The sequence below is a fragment of the Oncorhynchus clarkii genome, chromosome 4 (genome assembly GCF_045791955.1).
Source record: "Oncorhynchus clarkii lewisi isolate Uvic-CL-2024 chromosome 4, UVic_Ocla_1.0, whole genome shotgun sequence".
Classification (NCBI taxonomy): Eukaryota; Metazoa; Chordata; class Actinopteri; order Salmoniformes; family Salmonidae; genus Oncorhynchus; species Oncorhynchus clarkii.
This window is the reverse complement of record NC_092150.1, coordinates 11,923,092-11,937,273: the sequence shown is the minus strand read 5'-3', so window position 1 is coordinate 11,937,273 and position 14,182 is coordinate 11,923,092. Positions and strand designations below refer to the sequence as shown.

General features: G+C 42.4%; 1 protein-coding gene across 12 annotated transcripts in view; it reads right to left on the bottom strand.

The window, feature by feature from the left end:
- LOC139406437 (GRAM domain-containing protein 4-like) overlaps window positions 1-11,474 on the bottom strand; it is a 53,308-nt gene extending 41,834 nt beyond the window's left edge. For 4 of the 12 annotated variants that reach the window (XM_071149009.1, XM_071149020.1, XM_071149016.1 and 1 more), the window contains exons 1-2: window positions 11,151-11,429; window positions 2,499-2,712 (exon numbers count right to left, since the gene is read on the bottom strand). In XM_071149009.1, the coding sequence (XP_071005110.1) occupies window positions 2,499-2,712; window positions 11,151-11,179 (243 nt within the window). In that variant the 5' untranslated portion in view covers window positions 11,180-11,429. Of the gene's footprint in view, window positions 1-2,486; window positions 2,713-11,150 lie in introns of all 12 variants that reach the window. The other 8 variants (XM_071149008.1, XM_071149012.1, XM_071149015.1 and 5 more) reach the window with 6 other exon arrangements.
- Between the last annotated feature and the right edge of the window lie 2,708 nt (window positions 11,475-14,182).

The window sequence follows — 14,182 nt, the reverse complement described above, 5'->3', positions numbered from 1 at the left end:
GCACTATCTGATGTGTGGAGACATTTCACTGCAGCTAATGTAGAAGGAAAAGCTGTGAATATTTGCAAATACTGTGCCAAATCATATGTGAGGAATGCAACAACGATGCAGAATCATCTGGCCAAGTGCATAAAGTTCCCTCAGCGCTCACAACAAGCAACCTCTGACAAAAGTCCCTCTACTTCTATTTGAGGTGAAAATGATGAATCAGACACCTTATCGATAGCAACAGCTCATGTCCCTCCTGGTATCAGAAGTTTTTTTTGTCTTGCTCAAGCTGTGTATGCAAATGGTTCACCTCTGATACTCACAGGCAATGTGTATTGGAAGACATTTCTGAATGTTCTTCACACAGCATACACCCCTCCAACCAGACATGCTTTATCTACTCATTTCCTGTATGCAGAGTTCAACAGAGTTCAAAAGAAGGTCAAGCAAATCATAGAGAAAGCAGAATGTATTGCAATAATATCTGATGGGTGGTTGAATGTTCGTGGGCAAGGAATAATTAACTACATCATCTCCACCCCTCAACCAGTGTTCTACAAGAGCACAGACACAAGGGACAACAGACACACCGGTCTCTACATCGCAAATGAGCTGAAGGCAATGACCTTGGATCACAGAAGGTATTTGCATTGGCGACAGACAATGCTGCAAACATGAAGGCTGCTTTGTCTAAAGTGGAGGAGTCCTAGCCTCACATCACACCCATTGGCTGTGCTGCTCATGCATTTAATCTGCTTGTTAAGGACATCATGGCACTGAAAACAATGGATACACTCTACAAGAGAGCGAGGGAAATGGTTTGGTATTTGAAGGGTCATCAAGTTATAGCAGCAATCTACCTCACCAAGCAAAGTGAGAAGAATAAGAGCACCACATTGAAGCTGCCCAGCAACACCTGTTAGGGTGGTCTTGTCATCATGTCTGACAGTCTCCTGGAGGGGAAGGAGTCTCTCCAAGCACAGTATGCTGATATGGACAGACAAATCAAGATTATCCTCTTGGATGATGTATTTTGGGAGAGAGTGGTAAGCAGCATGAAACTCCTGAAACCTGTAGCAGTAGCCATTGCACGGATTGAGGGAGACAATGCCATCCTGTCTGATGTTCAGACTCTGCTTGCAGAAGTAAGAGAATAAATCCTTACTGCCCTGCTCACTTCACTGATTCTCCAAGCAGAGGAAACTTCAGTTCTGAAATACAAAAAAAAAATGTGAAGACTTCTGCCTGAAGCCCATACATGCTGCAGCGTACATGTTGGACCCCAAGTATGCTGGCAAGAGCATCCTGTCTGGTGCAGAGATCAACAAGGCCTATGGTGTCATCACTAACGTGTCTCACCACCTTGGTCTGGATGAGGACAAGGTTCTTGGCAGTCTGACGAAGTACACTTCCAAGCAAGGGCTTTGGGATGGAGATGCAATACGGCAGTCATGCCAACATCTCATCAGCTACCTGCTGGAAGGGACCGTGGATCTGAGGCTTTTTCCCGTTGCTTCGATCATCCTACAAATCCCACCAACATCAGCCACCTCAGAGAGCAACTGGTTCATGTTTGGGAACACACACACCAAAGCACGCATCAGGCTGACCAATACAAGGGTTGAAAAATTGGCGGCCATCTAGGCAGATTTGAGACTTTTTGAGCCTGACAACGAGCCATCTACAACAAGGTTGGAAAGTGACAGTGAAGAGTCAGAGTCTGACGTTCAAGAGGTGGACATTGTGGTCCAGGGAGGAGACATGGAAGCCTGAGAGGAAGACAACCACAGCTTTAGTTTCTAGGCTATCGTTTTACAGATGTATGTTGAAAACGCTTTTGGGAGATGCGATGGATCATTGGGGATCATTCAATATTTCCTATCTTTTGTTGTTCAGTGAAATCATCATGTGAAGAGTCAACCCATTTAATTAAAGTTCAATTTGTAACTAAATAGTGTGTGATGACGTGATCAAATGACTCATAACTTTGATCTGTTTGAAATAATAGCTTGAAATGAAAGATATTTCTCCATCTTCAAACGTCAACCTCGCTCAAAAAAATAAGAACATGAAAGCACAATAATATGCAGACAAATGAAATAAGATAATAGAAAAATACATGTTCTTCTCATGCACTAAGCGAAGTTGAGTTGGCCGGTAGTACGCTGCGGCTAGGCCCTGGTCTGCTCTAGTCTGACTAAGGCCTGCAGTGACGCAGACAGCAATTGGACAGCTTTCGCTCAATCCTTGAGTGGACTAAATCAACAGAAAGGGGTTTGCATAAATGTCAAAAGGAAGACATTATGGGCAAAATTCCCCCGAAACTGGCGGCGGCACCTCGAGATGGCGAGTGGGTGGACTTCATGAAGTGATCTGGAAGAAACTAGATTAGGAATGCAAAACAAAGAAATATTTTGTTTGAGAGAGAATTAGGGGAAGTGAAGAGTCTGAAGAGATACAATTTCTGTGGTTATATTATAATACCAATATTCACTTACAGGAGCACTCACAGGGTCTTGCAGTTCTTCAGTGTCTTTAATTTTAAGCAAGGGCTTAGGCTTCATCAGGATCTCTTCGCTACATTCAGTGTCAGATGTGTTGGGCGATTCACCCAGATCCAGGAACACATCCGGCCGTTGGCCCCGAAACCGGATTTTGTCCAATCGCTTTAGCATGTTCAACACAGTCGTCTTGGTCTTTATCTTAACGCGGCATATGGCATCCCTGCAGGGACAAAAAGGAAGAAAGACAAGTGATTACAATCAAATATTTTACCGGCAACTCACGGACCAGGGCACGTATCCATGAGATAAAAGGGTTGAATTGTCTTCAATAAAAATATCTGAAAATTCTATATGAGCAATTTGAAATGCCAACTCAAAGATTCCTGTGCAACAATATAGTACTTACTTGTGCACTTCACATGACGTTGCATTCTATTACAGGCATTAGGATGGTATGAATTGCATCCACATAGTCATTCAATTCAGCATGACATAATTTCTCTGCAATCTCCTACGGGAGAAATAAAACCATCTACTCATATCAGTAATGAGACTTATTGGAGAATGAACAACTCCCATATCACTTATCCCTATGATAAGACAATGGAAACATTGAATACTTCAGCCTTACAAGGAAATTAAGATACAATAAACATTCAGGATTATGATAGCCAAATGTCTATATTCTACCTTCTTAACTTTGACCCCTTGTAATCTAGAATCCACTATTCTAAAAAATATTCTTTCTCCTAAACTTAACTGGATGGTTATACATGTTGCACCAGCTTCCTAAAGTAGGGTCCGAGTGGTATGAGTCCAATGAGCTTGTGACGGAAGGCGTGCGGGTGAGTTTGGCAATCATTTTAGGACTGGGCCGCCCCTGCATGATCTCTTTACTGTATGTAGGTAAGACAGAAAGCTGGACCCTTTAGCCTCTGCCCAGACAGTGAGATCGGGAAGAGACTGAAAGACGGAGTGAAAAAGAGAGAAAGAGATATGCTACACGGCCAAATTTCGTCACCCATTCATCATGAGACGGGTGAAATGAGTTGCCCATAACATTAGATCCCAAGTTTAAATTTAGGAGGAATTAAAATCTTAGATCCTGCATTTCCACCCAGAGCACAGAAGAAAGCCAATCAGAAGTACAGAATTGGAACCCGCCCTCAGGAGTGCTACCAGACTGACCTATAGTATAAAACATGTCCTGGGATCAAACATGTGTTGCCTGCTCTGGAAATGAACTGAATACAAATATAAAATTAAACATGCAACAATGTCAAAGATTTAACGGAGTTACAGATCATAAGGAAATCAGTCAATTGAAATAAATTCATTAGGTCCTAATTTATGGATGTCACATGACTGGGAATACAGATATGCATCTGATCCTTAAAAAAAAGTAAGAGGCCTGGATCAGAAAACCAGCCAGTATCTGGTGTTACCACCATTTGGCTCACGCAGCATGACATCTCCTTCATATAGAGTTGATCAGGCTGTTGATTGTGGCCCTTGGAATGTTGTCCCACTCCTCTTCAATGGCTGTGTGAACTTTCTGGATATTGGCGGGAACTGGAACACGCTGACGTACACGTCGACCGAGAGCATCCAATACATGCTTAATGGGTGACATGTCTGGTGAGAATGCCGGCCATGGAAGAACTGGGACAATTTCAGCTTCCAGGAATTGTGCATAGATCCTTGTGACATGGGGCCGTGCATTATTATGCTGAAACATGTAATGGCGGCAGATGAATAGCAAGACAATGGGCCTCAGCATCTCGTCACGGTATCTCTGTGCATTCAAATTGCCATCGATAAAATGAAATTATGTTTTCTGTCCATAGCTTATGCCTGCCATACCATAACCCCACCGTCACCATGGGAGAATCTGTTCACAACATTCACACCAGCAAACCGCTCGCCCACAAGACACCATACACATAGTCTGCGGTTGAGAGGCCAGTTGGACGTACTGCCAAGTTCTCTAAAACGACATTGGAGGGGGCTTATGGTAGAGAAATGACCATTACATTCTCTGGCAACACCTCTGGTGGGCATTCCTGCAGTCAGCATGCCAATTGCACGCTCTACTAAAATTTGAGACATGTGTGGCATTGTGTTGTGTGACAAAACTGTACATTTTAGAGTGGCCTTTTATTGTCCCCACCTGTGCACCTGTGTAATGACCATGCTGTTAAACCAGCTTCTTGATATGCCACACCTGTCAGGTGGATGGATTATCTTGGCAAAGGAGAAATGCTCACTGACAGGGAAGTAAACTAATTTGTATACAGAATGAGAGAAATATACTTTTTGTCCGTATGGAAAATCTCTGGGATCTTATATTTCAGTTCATGAAAAACTTTACATGTTTCCTTAATAATTTTGTCCAGTGTATAAAGCTCCAGGGTAGTCCGTCTCATTCTAGATCCAGCTCACGGACGACAGGCCTCATGTCGTAATGAATGATACTATCAGAGGTTTATAGTGGCAGCCTGTCCATTAGCCCACAGGAGTGGGGTGCTGGGGAGGGATCATCAATCATCAGACACAATCAGTGGGTTGGACAAGATCAGCCTGTCCAAGTCACGCACCTATTTCCTCCGGTTAACCATTAATAAGCCTATAACCATTCATCTTTTTGAGTTAAGGGGTTTGACATAAGCTGATCCCTACAGATTGTAACAAAGTCATAAGCAGAAAGGTGTTCATCTGTGTAAAGTAAATGGAGCAATGAAAAAGAAAACCTACATCTTTTACGCCAGGGATCATTGACTAGATTCAGCAGTGAGACAATTATTTCTTCAGTGGATGGTCAGAACATCATACCAAATATATTTTAGACTGCAAATTGACCGCAAGAAGCCTAATATTTGACTAAAACAATAATTTCAAATTATTCTTACATTTGTATACAATAACATATCTCTTCATTATACAAATAAAATAACCCTGCCAGTCATGGCAAGTTGCTCGGTAGGAAAGGGCCTCATGGCTTGGTTTTTGCTCTGACATGCACTATCAATGGTAGAACCTTACAGTGCCTTGCGAAAGTATTCGGCCCCCTTGAACTTTGCGACCTTTTGCCACATTTCAGGCTTCAAACATAAAGATATAAAACTGTATTTTTTTGTGAAGAATCAACAACAAGTGGGACACAATCATGAAGTGGAACGACATTTATTGGATATTTCAAACTTTTTTAACAAATTTAAAAACTGAAAAATTGGGCGTGCAAAATTATTCAGCCCCTTTACTTTCAGTGCAGCAAACTCTCTCCAGAAGTTCAGTGAGGATCTCTGAATGATCCAATGTTGACCTAAATGACTAATGATGATAAATACAATCCACCTGTGTGTAATCAAGTCTCCGTATAAATGCACCTGCACTGTGATAGTCTCAGAGGTCCGTTAAAAGCGCAGAGAGCATCATGAAGAACAAGGAACACACCAGGCAGGTCCGAGATACTGTTGTGAAGAAGTTTAAAGCCGGATTTGGATACAAAAAGATTTCCCAAGCTTAAAACATCCCAAAGAGCACTGTGCAAGCGATAATATTGAAATGGAAGGAGTATCAGACCACTGCAAATCTACCAAGACCTGGCCGTCCCTCTAAACTTTCAGCTCATACAAGGAGAAGACTGATCAGAGATGCAGCCAAGAGGCCCATGATCACTCTGGATGAACTGCAGAGATCTACAGCTGAGGTGGGAGACTCTGTCCATAGGACAACAATCAGTCGTATATTGCACAAATCTGGCCTTTATGGAAGAGTGGCAAGAAGAAAGCCATTTCTTAAAGATATCCATAAAAAGTGTCGTTTAAAGTTTGCCACAAGCCACCTGGGAGACACACCAAACATGTGGAAAAGGTGCTCTGGTCAGATGAAACCAAAATTGAACTTTTTGGCAACAATGCAAAACGTTATGTTTGGCGTAAAAGCAACACAGCTCATCACCCTGAACACACCATCCCCACTGTCAAACATGGTGGTGGCAGCATCATGGTTTGGGCCTGCTTTTCTTCAGCAGGGACAGGGAAGATGGTTAAAATTGATGGGAAGATGGATGGAGCCAAATACAGGACCATTCTGGAAGAAAACCTGATGGAGTCTGCAAAAGACCTGAGACTGGGACGGAGATTTGTCTTCCAACAAGACAATGATCCAAAACATAAAGCAAAATCTACAATGGAATGGTTCAAAAATAAACATATCCAGGTGTTAGAATGGCCAAGTCAAAGTCCAGACCTGAATCCAATCGAGAATCTGTGGAAAGAACTGAAAACTGCTGTTCACAAATGCTCTCCATCCAACCTCACTGAGCTCGAGTTGTTTTGCAAGGAGGAATGGGAATAAATTTCAGTCTCTCGATGTGCAAAACTGATAGACATACCCCAAGCGACTTACAGCTGTAATCGCAGCAAAAGGTAGCGCTACAAAGTATTAACTTAAGGGGGCTGAATAATTTTGCACGCCCAATTTTTCAGTTTTTGATTTGTTAAAAAAGTTTGAAATATCCAATAAATGTCGTTCCACTTCATGATTGTGTCCCACTTGTTGTTGATTCTTCACAAAAAAATACAGTTTTATATCTTTATGTTTGAAGCCTGAAATGTGGCAAAAGGTCGCAAAGTTCAAGGGGGCCGAATACTTTCGCAAGGCACTGTATATAGACAGGTGTGTGACTTTCCAAATCATGTCCAATCAATTGAGTTTACCACAGGTGGACCTCCAATCAAGTTGTAGAAATGTCACAAGAATGAGCAATGCAAACAAGATGCAGCCGAGCTCAATGTCGAGTCTCATACGAAAGGGTCTGAATACGTATGTAAATAAGGTGTTTTTTTACTTGTAATACATTTACAAAAAATGTTGCACAACAATTTAAGTCAGTTATTCATAATGTTTGTCAAAGTATGATATATTTGGGCTTGAAATGACATCCAAACTGCCCACTTTGTGTAAGTCAAATCAAATCAACCTTTATTGGTCACATACACAGAGGCTCAGATGTTATCACAGTTGCAGAGAAATGTTTGTTTCTAGCTCCAACAGTGCAGCAATAAATAAAAACAATGCACACAATCCATAAAAATAAATAATTATATAGGATGAGCCATGACTAGAATACAGTATATTCATATAAAGTGGGTGGAACAGTATGTAAACATGATTAAAGTGACCAGTGTTTAATGAATATGTACATACGTGGTGCAGGGTAGAGTACCGGATGGTAGTTGGCTAGAACAGGGACTAAGGTTCAGGGCAGGATACTGGGCGGTGGCCAGCTAGTGTTGACTGTTTAACAGTCTGATGGCCTTGAAATTAAAGCCGTTTCGCAGTCTCGCTGTCCCAGCTTTATGCACCTGTATTGTACTGCCTTCTAGATGGTAGCAGGGTGAACAGGCTGTGGATCGGGTGGCTGATGTCCTTGATGATCTTCTTGGCCTTCCATTGACACCAGGTGCTGTATATGTCCTGGAGGGAATGTTGTGTGCCCTGGTATTGCGTTGGGCTGATCACACCACCCTTTGGAGAGCCCTGTCGTTGCGGACGGTGCAATTGCTGTACCAGGCAGTGATACAGCCCGACAGGATGCTCTCAATGGTGCATCTGTAGAAGTTTGTGAGAGTCTTAGGGGCCAAATTGAATTTCTTCAGCCTCCTGAGGTTGAAGAGGCACTGTTGCGCCTGAATCAAATAAAATTTTATTAGTCACATGCGCCAAATACAACAGGTGTGGACCTTACAGTGAAATACTTACAAAGTGACTACGCATAGATGACAGAGTAGCAGTGGTGTAAAAAGGGGCAATGCAAATAGTCTGGGTAGCCATTTGACTAGATGTTTAGGAGTCTTATGGCTTGGGGGTAGAAGCTGTTTAGAAGCCCCTTGGACCTAGACTTGGCGCTCCGGTACCGCTTGCCGTGCGGCAGCAGAGAGAACAGTCCATGACTGTGGTGACTGGGGTCTTTGACAATTTTTAGGGCCTTTCTCTAACCCCGCCTGGTAAAGAGGTCCTGGATGGCAGGAAGCTTGGCCCCAGCGATGTACCGGGCCGTTCGCACTACCCTCTGTAGTGCCTTGCGGTTGGAGGCCGAGCGGTTGTAATACCAGGCAGTGATGCAACCAGACAGGATGCTCTCGATGGTGCAGCTGTAGAACCTTTTGAGGATCTGAGGACCCATGCCAAATCTTTTCAGTCTCCTGAGGGGGAATAGGTTTTGTCGTGCCCTCTTCACAACTGTCTTGGGGTGCTTGGCCCATGTTAGTTTGTTGGTGATGTGGACACCAAGGAACTTGAAGCTCTCAACCTGCTCCACTGCAGATGAGAATGGAGGCGTGCTCTGTCCTCTTTTTCCTGTAGTCCACAATCATCTCCTTTGTCTTCATCACGTTGAGGGAGAAGTTGTTGTCCTGGCACCACACAAGGTCTATGACCTCCTCCCTATAGGCTGTCTTGTCAGTGATCAGGCCTACCACTGTTGAGTCATCTGCAAATTGAATGATGGTGTTGGAGTCGTGCCTGGCCGTGCAGTCATGAGTGAACAGGGAGTACAGGAGGGAACTGAGCACACACCCCTGAGGGGCCCATGTTGAGGATCAGCGTGGTGGATAGGTTGTTACCTACCCTCACCACCTGGGGGCGGTCCGTCAGGAAGTCCAGGATCCAGTTTCAGAGGGAGGTGTTTAGTCCCAGGGTCCTTAGCTTATTGATGAGCTTTGAGGGCACTATGGTGTTGAATGCTGAGCTGTCTGGCCCTGCGGCCTTGTGAATGTTGACCTGTTTAAAGGTCTTACTCACATCGGCTGTGGGGAACGTGGTCACACAGTTTTCCGGAACAGCTGGTGCTCTCATGCATGTAGCATAGTTTAGCTCGTCTGGTAGGCTTGTCCACACCTGTTGTATTCGGCGCATGTGACTAATAAAATTTGATATGGTAATAGCCTCTCAAAGCACTTCAATGGGGGGCAGAACGACAGATTTGTACCTTGTCAGCTCGGGGATTTGAACTTGCAACTTGGTTACTAGTCCAATGCTCTAACCACTAGGCCACCCTGCCGCCCCATTGTCCATTACAATGTATAAATACACATATCAGGTATCTTTCAACAGTTATCCATATTACCGGAGCGTCATCTTATTCTAACTATTCTATTCTGAATTTGCGTTCGCAATTTATGTAAGTTAACAAAAAATTTGAAGATAACAATAGTTGGCAAAGTCAAATCCATCTGTGGAGTTCCCTAAATCAATGCTTATGACAAATCCAGCCATAGAGCCAGCTGGCTAATCTTTTGAATATTGTTATTTTTTAAACAGTAACACATAACATTAGCTAGCTAGATAAGGTTAGCAAGATAGCTAGCTATGTAGATCAGGTTAGCATGCTAGCTAGCTACACTGACAGCTGTCAATGCCCTATTTGTCGATGTTTATCAACTCCACATGGAAACTCCCACACCCAATTTGTGAATATGTTTAAGTAGCCTTCGCCATTCTTCAGAGGTGTAACTTAAAAGTGCCTTTCCTCTCTTCCTCTATTTTTTACAACAAAATTCAAGAGCTAGTCACATTGCATGCTCTTTTACAAAGAGCACATGGAGCAACCATGACGCGACTAACTACTGTTGAGCAGCACAAGAGAGTTGATCAAGTTACACTTAATTCACTGTTTGATTGCTAAATATCTTACAACTATAAATTAACTAGGATGTGCCAAATACATTTTATCCAGTGATGTATTTGGTTGAGATAGTTGTATATCTTTGAGCTGGATTGGCTGTTATTGCATTTAGTTTGTGCGCTTGTTAGCGTTTACCTAGCATCCGCTATGGGAATTTGCTATTACTTTTTTAGCATATATTTTTAAAAAAAACATATAATACATTTGGAAAGATTTAGCGCCCCTTGTGTTTACTGCCAGTAATGCCATATACCCCAATATGGTACAGGAACAGTATGAAAATCATCTGGATACCGCCCAACCCTTGTAAATTGTTTCCATTGCAAGACGTATTGAATACAACCCTAGTGAAAGCCCATCACTCCAATTGTTTGGGCAGTTCAGTAATGCCATGGAATTCCCTATTTATTTTCTGTTCTTGTGTATAGACATGAGGGGGTTAATATAAGATGACAGACAGTATTATGGACTGTGTTATGGTATTAATGGAGGGGGGTAGGATTATTGACAGCTGGGATATCCCAGGATGCCCAGCCCACGTCAGAATCTGAATGTTCCGGTGCAAGACGTTTGGGTGAGGTTTTATACAACACGTGTAGGCTATCATTTCACGATAACAATGTTGCACCTCACCAGATAATCATGAAGAACATTGTATAACTATTGTAAAGCTGACACAAAATGATCCAGTTTTAGTCGTACTGATGGCTAACACAAGAGGCAATAATACATAATGAAAAGAAATAACATGTATATTGTAATTGTATCAAAAACTTCAAATGCAGTCAGGGGAAGACACGTTGACATGTTCAATATCTAGAGTAGCCAATGAGTGCAGAATGAGAGCGTGATATCAAGTTAAACCAACGTCGTGCAATTAACCTAAATGAATTGCACGACACGACTATGCCTGTTGCACTTAGAACTATCGGGTTGAATAAATAAGAAGCGGTCAGAAAGTTTCTTACCCATAACGAAATCGGTAACAAAGTTTCATTAACGCTGTCGTTACTCCGTAGGTCGCCTTTTCCCACCTGCCACCTTGTTTCAAAGAAACCCTCCGTTGGTCCGCCCGGCTCACGCCCAAGTATTTACATTGAACTCCATAAATAAAATTATCTTACGGCAAACAATGCAAGAGGTCCACACAAAAAAGGGTGGGGGTGCGATGACGTCCCGCTGCGTTCTACGAGTTTTATGAACTCATTCGACAACAATACCCTGTTTAAAATGTATGTTGGAGCCTTACAGTGAATGAGGCGTTCACGCTACCAGGAAATTTCGTCAATGTCAGCGACTAAACTCTTAAAGGGGCCGCCAATTAATGTTTTCACAGAACAGAGTTTATTTTCAACAGCAACTAGCTACACAAAGAAATGTCCTAAAATTAAAACGTGACACAGTTATAAATAAACGTACGTAGGAAGGGTGTTATAGGTATGGCCTATAGAGAGACTCACTGAAACTTTCACAAAAAAAAGTTGTGATCTATTGACATGATAGAATAGTTTTGCCATTAACATTGAGTGATAGAGCATATCATGTTTTCATTTCCAATGGTGTAAAGCCAATGGGTGAGAAGGATGGAGGCTGCAATGTGTGCATTTTAGGGTCTCATATGCTCACATCCAGTGGGTGATCTCCTGTCTGTTGGGTGTCATGGGTATTTTGCTCAGGAGGAAAAGGGCTCCTGCAGGAAGGCTACATTGATGTGAAGGGTCAATGGGAGTATGGTGAAGGTCACTGGGGGTATGGTGAAGGTCACTGGGGGTATGGTGGAGTCTGAAAAAGGCTATAGGAGGACACCACTATGTTATACTGTGTTATGTACACTCCCTATCAAAAGTTTTAGGATACCTACTCATTCAAGGGTTTTTCTTTATTTTCTACATTGTAGAATAATAGTGAAGACATCAACACTATGAAATAACACACATGGAATCATGTAATAACCAAAAAGTGTTAAACAAATCCAAATATATTTTAAATTTGAGATTCTTCTAATAGCCACCCTTTGCCTTGATGACAGCTTTGCACACTCTTGGCATTCTCTCAACCAGCTTCACCTGGAATGCTTTTCCAAAAGTGTTGAAGGAGTTCCCACATATGCTGAGCACTTGATGGCTGCTTTTCCAACTCATCCCAAAAAATCTACATTTTCAATCTCAATTGTATATATTATTTATATTACAACATCTCAAACATGGAAAATAAAAGTACCTGAATACAATGAAAAGGTCAAAAGATGAATGAAAAGTTAAACTGCCTAATCTCTGCTGCAGGCAGCACATGAACAGGGTGGCTCCCTGTTGCTTCAGTTGTTGGGCCTGTTCCTCCTCCCAGGCAGCATTGTGAAGTTCTCACCACATACGACTGGTCATCATCAGGTAAGGAGAACCCCCTTAATGACTCTTTTAGGGTCCTTGACCACTGTAATGGGGGAACCTCCGTAAGTGTTTTTGTTCTCATGTCCAGTAGTGTAGGGCCTGCATTCTCCACCAAATGTGTCAGTGTGGGGTGAAGCTGAAAGTGAGGTGTTTTTAGGGCTTCAAAGGACACAGCCACCGCTTCGCCAAACTTCTCCAGAAGTGTGCCCTTGTATATACTATCGCGCAATAGAAGCAGTGTACTGAGTATACTTGGTTTAAAATGTAGTAAAACAATCTACCACACCGGTAAAGTTCATATGTACTTTACCGGTATCTCTCTTCATTGTTCATGCATGTTACTTTTTTCTTCTAGAATATATTCAGAGCCTCAAATGTATTCCATTATAATGTCAATTCTGGCCTAGAGCTCTTGCAAAAAACCTAAACACATTTCGAGATACATTACAGGTGTTGTGTTCCACAATGACCACAAGTTGGCAGTATCACATTATACTTGCCAGCATCTTGTGAGTTGAACATATTTGCTTTCTTCCAACACTGCAAATCATATTTCATTATTTTTGAAAAAAGGATGAATAAAAGTAAATGACATTGATATATTTTCCCTAAAATACAGTAGAACATTTGGATGCACAGACAGGTCTTCTAATGTAGCCTACTGTGTACTACAGTGCATCCGGAAAGTATTCAGACCCCTTGACTTTTTCCACATGTTGTTACGTTACAGCATTGCTCTAAAATGTATTAAATATTTCTTTCCCCCTCATCATACCACACACAATAACCCATAATGACAAAGCAAAAACAGGTTTTCAGAAATGTTTTGCAAACTTTAAAAAATGAAATATTACATTTACATAAGTATTCAGACCCTTTACTCAGTACTTTGTTGAAGCACCTTTGGTAGCGATTACAGCCTCAAGTCCTCTTGGGTATTGTAACGGCATTCCTCCTCTGAGGAGGAGGAGGAGGAGAAGCGAGAAGGATCGGAGGACCAATGCGCAGCGTGGTAAGTGTCCATAATGTTTATTTTAAGATATAAACTGAACTCTATGAAAATACAAAACAATAAACGTGAACATGAACGAAACCGAACCAGTAGCGTGTGGCAACAAACACTCACACGGAAAACAAACACCCACAACTCAAAAGTGAAACCCAGGCTACCTAGGTATGATTCTCAATCAGAGACAACTAACGACACCTGCCTCTGATTGAGAACCATACTAGGCTGAACTCAAAACCCCAACATAGAAAAACAAACATAGACTGCCCACTCCAACTCACGCCCTAACCAGACTAAATAAAGACAAAACAAAGGAAATAAAGGTCAGAAAGTGACAGGTATGACACTACAAGCTTGGCACATCTGTATTTGGGGAGTTTCTCCCATTCCTCTCTGCAGGTCCTCTCAAGCTCTGTCAGGTTGGATGGGGAGCGTCACTGCACAGCTATTTTCACATCTCTCCAGAGAAGTTCGATCGGGTTCAAGTCCGGACTCTGTCTGGGGCACTCAAGGACATTTAGAGACTTGTCCCGAAGCCACTCCTGCATTGCCTTGGCTGTATGTTTAGGGTTGTTGTCTTGTTTGAAGGTGAACATTCACCCCA